The sequence below is a fragment of the Malurus melanocephalus genome, unplaced genomic scaffold (genome assembly GCF_030028575.1).
Source record: "Malurus melanocephalus ecotype Western Australia unplaced genomic scaffold, MMel_1.1 scaffold_36, whole genome shotgun sequence".
Classification (NCBI taxonomy): domain Eukaryota; kingdom Metazoa; phylum Chordata; class Aves; order Passeriformes; family Maluridae; genus Malurus; species Malurus melanocephalus.
The window spans coordinates 3,008,842-3,014,841 of NW_026623268.1; the positions used below are offsets into that span (position 1 = coordinate 3,008,842).

The following is a 6,000-nucleotide window of genomic DNA, read 5'->3' on the forward strand; positions in this document are numbered from 1 at the left end:
TAACCATAAMAGGGAAGGAGTCACAATTTTTTGTCTCCTTTGACAGAGCAATAAATATTTTATAGATCAAAACAGGGGTTTCATGTCTTAGTAACTACTAGTCCTGGGACAATGTGTAACAAACACTTCCTCAGGCTTTTAAAAACTTTATTGCAAACACTCAAAACTCAAGAATTTAAACAAGAAAAATTTTGAGACTGAGAAATATTGATTTTAAAATTTAAATACTTACCAAAGCAATTGAGTTGAGGCTTGCTTGATGTTTAGGTCTCTATTTTAGAAACCAAATTTTAAAGTGTCTCTTTCCAGTAGCTATTGAATGCACATTGTTACACAAAACAATTAGTAAAACCACATATAATGGACCACCAGAAGACACCATTGTCCTCAATAAACCAAACTGCTAATGTGTGACCCAGGGTAGCTCTTCTCTGGATTACAATGCACAATACTGTCAATGTGACTTCCAACTAGTCATAAGCACTTGTTAAAGTAGTTTCCAGTTGGATATCTCAGGTTAAATCTATTTTGTAAGCTTTTCATGCTGTTCTGACTGTTTTCTCACCCGGGTGTGCCATGAAAAACAAGCAAAGGGGTCTGAGACCAGCCAGGGGAAAAAGCAGAGTTAAGTCAATTGAAAAGGAGGACAAATACTCAATCACTGTAACTTGATAGCAAGAAAACTAGAAAGTAATGGGGGGTTTAAGTTTGTGCCAACATCTCCTCAGTGGACAGCAGTTCTCAGCAATGCTCTCAGCATCTAATTCCACTTGCTCCACTTCTTCCTTCTGTTCCTCTGCCATTGGTGATTCTTTTGAAATATTAGGTTTGTTTTCTTTTTCAAAATATAATTGGTATTGCTCTCATAGGTATGAATTCCTTTGAATAATTTGCTCATACATGCCATATCAAATAAATTTATAGTTCTGTAGCAGTAAAAGAAGCTCCTCTGTCCAACAACACACTTCCCACTGTTTAGCATTAAGCATAAGGAAAAGTTTGCTTCCAAAAATCAAYCATTTAAAGCTATGGGGAAGGAAAAAATCACATCCTATAACAGAAAAAAGGTGTAATAGGAGGATCAAACAAATACCAAAAGTTATGCAGCAATGCATTAAAAAATTCTTTCAAAGTGGATACTGTTATTCATGCTACCTGGATCTAGTGTGTTAGATGACATGCAGAACACCTGAAATAGACACTGCACAGGCATTTCAAGAAGAAAAATAGGTTAAAAAGAAAAATATAGGCCTCTGACTGAAAGAGTCTGGTGGAGTTAAAAACACGATTTAGAGATAGGTCTAAGTAGCAAAATTTTTCAGCTGAGGGACTTTGTGAGCTGAGGGACAGCAGGAACAGCAGGCACAGTGCTTAGTCCAGAACTTCACTGTGACCAGAGTCAAAATAAAATTTGGCAACACTGTGAGCAGGAACTGGAGATAAACACTTACTAGTAAGGAAGGGGTGAATTGTGGAAGAAGCCAGAAGTTACTGTAGGTTCAATATTGAAATCACACTATAATGGGGAAATACGAATACCTTCTGCTTGTTCCTCATTGTCTCCCTCCTGTTCCATTGGAAAAGATGCAAGTCCTCTCTCCCTGGCAGTGATAAAGAGGAACYTTTAGTATTTTTGCCTTTATTTGCCATTAAGACCACTTTCATTTYTTTTCAAATGCTTTGAGATTTCAAAAGATGGTATTTGTCTTCTGCTTCCACACAAAACAGATAACCCAAAGAAATGTCCTACTTTGCAGAGTGAATAAAYTGGCTCAGGTTTTAGGACTCCAGGCTCTTAATAAATTGCTACAGCAAGACTTTCATCTAAACACTGGGGGGAACTGACGACTAAATTAAATATTTTGAGCTTCTCTTTAATATACTGGGAGGACATTTGCTTATTTGCTTTTGAGAAAAGGCTATTCCTTCACCYTTCTGGTGGACTTCAAAAAATATCAGGAGACAGACATTCTGAGATTAYCTAATATCTTGAGTGGAAGAGCAAGAGAGATGAATCTTTAAGAAAAAAAGGACTTTCTTCAAAATATTCTATAATAATGATAAATATTTTTTTAATTAACATTTAAAAAAAAAAACATTGAACAGCTCAACAGCTCCCTCACATGAGCTTTCATCTTTCAGACAATAATTTTAGAGTGCWACAATTTTCACTAGTTACTATCGTCCTTTGGAGTAGAAAATGTCCAAATTTGTCATATAAAAACCAAACATTGACCATTTTTACAAGTCTCAGAAAGAAGCAAAAAACCCAAAAGCATTGCTCTTAATCTAAATTTGTTCTGCTTTTGATTTCAAACATATTCTCCATTTCCAAATAGAACATCTGGAAATGCACATTGCAGAAACTTTGTATTGATATTACAGTTACAAAAAATATGTTTTCTATCATAAATCAGAAAATTCAGAAGTTGAATGTAAAGAAACATGAATATTCAGAACAAGAAATATGGGCAGGATGCAAGCATATATCTCTTCATTTGTAATCATGACTTTCATACCACTGAAAAGTCCCTAAAAATGCATTTCCTGTTTCCAGCTTTGGGTCAGAATCCATTTAGGAAAAAAATATTTTGAGGAATTTCAGGCTTTCCCAGTATTTTAGGAAAGGCAAAGTGTGCTAACATAACGCCAGCCACAAAAGRACAAGGAGGACAAAGAAATATTCTGGACATGCCATTCGTGTTCTTATACAGCCAATCTTCACTGAAGGTTTTGAATCTTTGCCAGAATCTGACTCTCCTGCATGATTTCACCTAAGAATTACAAATGAGCTTTTATCCCTCACGAGTGCTGAGAAAAACTTGAAAATAAACAAGCAGAAAGTTTTACAGTTAGAAAACAAATGCAAACAATTGCAATATATCTCAATGTATTTAAATTAAATTCATGAGTTTTTAATGGGGTAACATAACTGATAYCACTGAAGTTGAAGAAATAGTTATAGACTATTTGCATAAATAGATAGTGGAGTGTTCAGAGACCTGAATTCTAATTCCAAACCCAGTAATGACGTGTACAATTTGTATCAAGCATTTCACCTCTGGCTGTCTCAGCTATCTCTTGTGAAAAATTAGATAATAATACTTACCCATCTTAGAGAAGTGTTTTGATATCCACAGAGAAAAGAGCTATAACATTTAAAATTATTGAAACTAATTAGCAATCATTCATCTTCTAAAAATTAAGACTATCATGGTTTTCATTATAAATTAATTCCTATCTGGAAAATGCTTTAGGCTGAAAGAGGATATGAACATTTCCACTTGCATTGCTATCTGGGTTCTAGTTAAAGAAATCTATTGAAATGTCCACTGTGCACATGTTTGTGATGGCATTCAAKCACTGCACCAAAGCAAATTTTGAATTTAAGGACTCAGAGGAAGGCTCAAGGGGGTAATGTGTCTACTTTGGCTGCACACTCTGGGTTTCATGAGTTGGCTGATCCAATAAACTCCTGTGCAGGATCACTATTACAAAGGCAACTATCTTTCTGAAAGCTGATTTTATTTTCCTGGGGGGTTTGGGCAGTTTTTTTTGACACTGATATCCTAAATCAGAAAGAGTGAAGCCTTTTGATACTGAAAACCGTGATAGTATTAAGTAGAAGTGGTGTGACAAGTCCAGCAGAGAAAAAAACAGGTTAGCAATCAGAATTTTTCTGCCAATGCCTGAACAGGGCAGTATATTTTTCCCCTAGTCCTAGCAAATCAARACACTGACTTGAAATACTGTACCAYATCCACAWSAGTTTCATAATTTCCAAGAACTCAGTCAGGACTGAATTCAGGTTATCCTTGTTTCAGTGGGCAGTGCTACACTGTGAATTTCAACAAAGCTCCATTTCCTTTCAAATTGCCTTTTTCTCAGCACAAAAGCCATAGAATGGAGAAATGGGTTCATTYGGGTATATGCTTTCAGTTATTTCAAAACAAAAGTTTTTTTGGCAATTTTTCTGCCGCACACAATCTTTACATATGAGAACTTCTCAAAAATTCTCAGTAAATTTGGACATTAAGAGATTTCTTATCGCAGACAATTGTCTCATTTATTCAAAATACAGCATAATTAAATCAAATGGGTGTTTATTTGCTAATACGTAAACAAATTCAGTGAGATGACACCACTTTCTTTTTATTTTGTCATCCTACACTTTTCTTCTTTCCAGAARAAAGATATTTAAATGTTCAAGCCTCATAAATGCAGTCCTTGCCTTCATAAACCCTGTGACTGACACTTCAACTGCATAAAATACATGAAATTAAATAATGATCAAAATGCAGACTACAGTTTCACTTTAGAAAACTGAACATATCTAACAGTTATTTTAAGYTGTCTCTGCCCATCATTAACTGTGTAAATGTGCCTTAAATGACATCACCTGTCAGCTTTTACATCCACAGGACAATCAATTCTGTCCACTAATTCAGGTTATGTAAGAATAGGAAACCATTACTGCAGAAGGTTACTGCAGTGCTGTCAGTATCAGCAGTAAGCAAGAGATTAAAAAATATCTCTACATCGTGCTACTTCTGCAGTATTTTATTTTTTGCTTCATTCCAAAATGTGTCGGGTCTTTGTAGAAAAGCTTCACCCACTGGTGGGCTTTGGAAAAACAAAAAGACACTTGGTCTTTCTTTCGGGAGAGATTGTGTTGTTCCTTTAGTTGTCTCCATTCTACATTAAGGAACTCAGTTTTTCCCAGGACTTCCAAACCTGACTCCTCTTAGCACTGCACTGTGAGCCTTCCAGGCTACGCTCTCTGCTCTTTCTGACCTGGGGGTAGCACTGGTCKAAAACACGGCTGCAGCATTCAGGTATCGTGAGGGGTGTTGCCATGAGGAACTCCACACAGATCATTTCTTCCAGGATGAGGCATCTTGTTCAAGTCAGCTTGGTGTTGGATATGTCAGGTTTCTTCCCATCTGCCAAGTCCTGCTTGTTTATATCACTTTCAGATATGGTCCCCTCAGCAGTAGTTTCTGAATGTTCCATTTCTTTATGGAAAATAGCAGACCATTTAACAACTCTCTTGACAGTCCTTTTAGCCTTCAGACCACATCAGAGTTTGTCAGTAATTTACTGTGCTGCTGATGAACACAAAATGTGCAAACAGGAGAGTGTTGCAAAACTGAATTCCTTTTCTTTTTTTAAAAAAAATAAGACTTTTAGTGCCTTTATACAGAAAGAAAAATAACCAAGTGTAAATCAGGCATAGAAACCAGTACTGTCTCTAAATCATTATCCATCAGCTTTACTAGAAAATTAGTAATAAAAGTCATTTTAGGCAATCAACACAAGATCACAAGGAAAAAAAATTGCACTAAAGAATATTGCTGCTCTTACAACTGCTAGAAGACTTGAGAACAAGGAGAATAATAGACGATATCAATTTTCACAGTAGTTCAGYATATAAATTATTTACTAGTCACAGACCAAGACAGCAAGGATAAAGCTACAAAGCAGGATCTAGACACATCATCTTTATCATAGCCCCATTGTCTCTCTTCTCTGTCATCAGAGAAAGAAAAGACATGGACCTGCTATTGCTCTCCTCACTGTTGCTCGGTTACACACACGAGAAGTATTTTCTTATTTGATTAGGAGAAATAAATCTAATTTCCAATCTTACACCTMAAGTAGCCCTCTGTATGATCCAGAYATCCTAGCTCTGCTGCATTCAAGCAAAAGTTTCAAGTCAAAGCCTGCCCTGTGAGTAAAGGTTACCAGGTTTTTACTAAGCAGAAACAAGAGTGGGTGACATCACCAGTTACTTATTAACTYACAGTGTAAAGGAAAATCATACAAATGTGTATTACAGCAATGCCACAAATGCAACACGCAATAAAATAACTGCCTTAGACACGGTGAAGAAAACTCAAGTCCCACATTTCAGATGAAGCATGGGATGGTCTATCCCAGCTGCAGGACACTCATTCCTGTTTTGCGGGGATAGCAGAGGGGAGGGCAGGGGACACCTGG

At 36.4% G+C, this 6,000-nt stretch overlaps 1 protein-coding gene across 1 annotated transcript in view; it reads right to left on the reverse strand.

Annotated features, from left to right (window-relative positions):
- CFAP44 (cilia and flagella associated protein 44) overlaps positions 1 to 1,598 on the reverse strand; it is a 36,339-nt gene extending 34,741 nt beyond the window's left edge. The window contains exon 1 of the mRNA XM_057364207.1: positions 1,540 to 1,598. Coding sequence (XP_057220190.1) covers positions 1,540 to 1,576 — 37 coding nt within the window. The 5' untranslated portion in view covers positions 1,577 to 1,598. The remainder of the gene's footprint in view (positions 1 to 1,539) is intronic.
- Between the last annotated feature and the right edge of the window lie 4,402 nt (positions 1,599 to 6,000).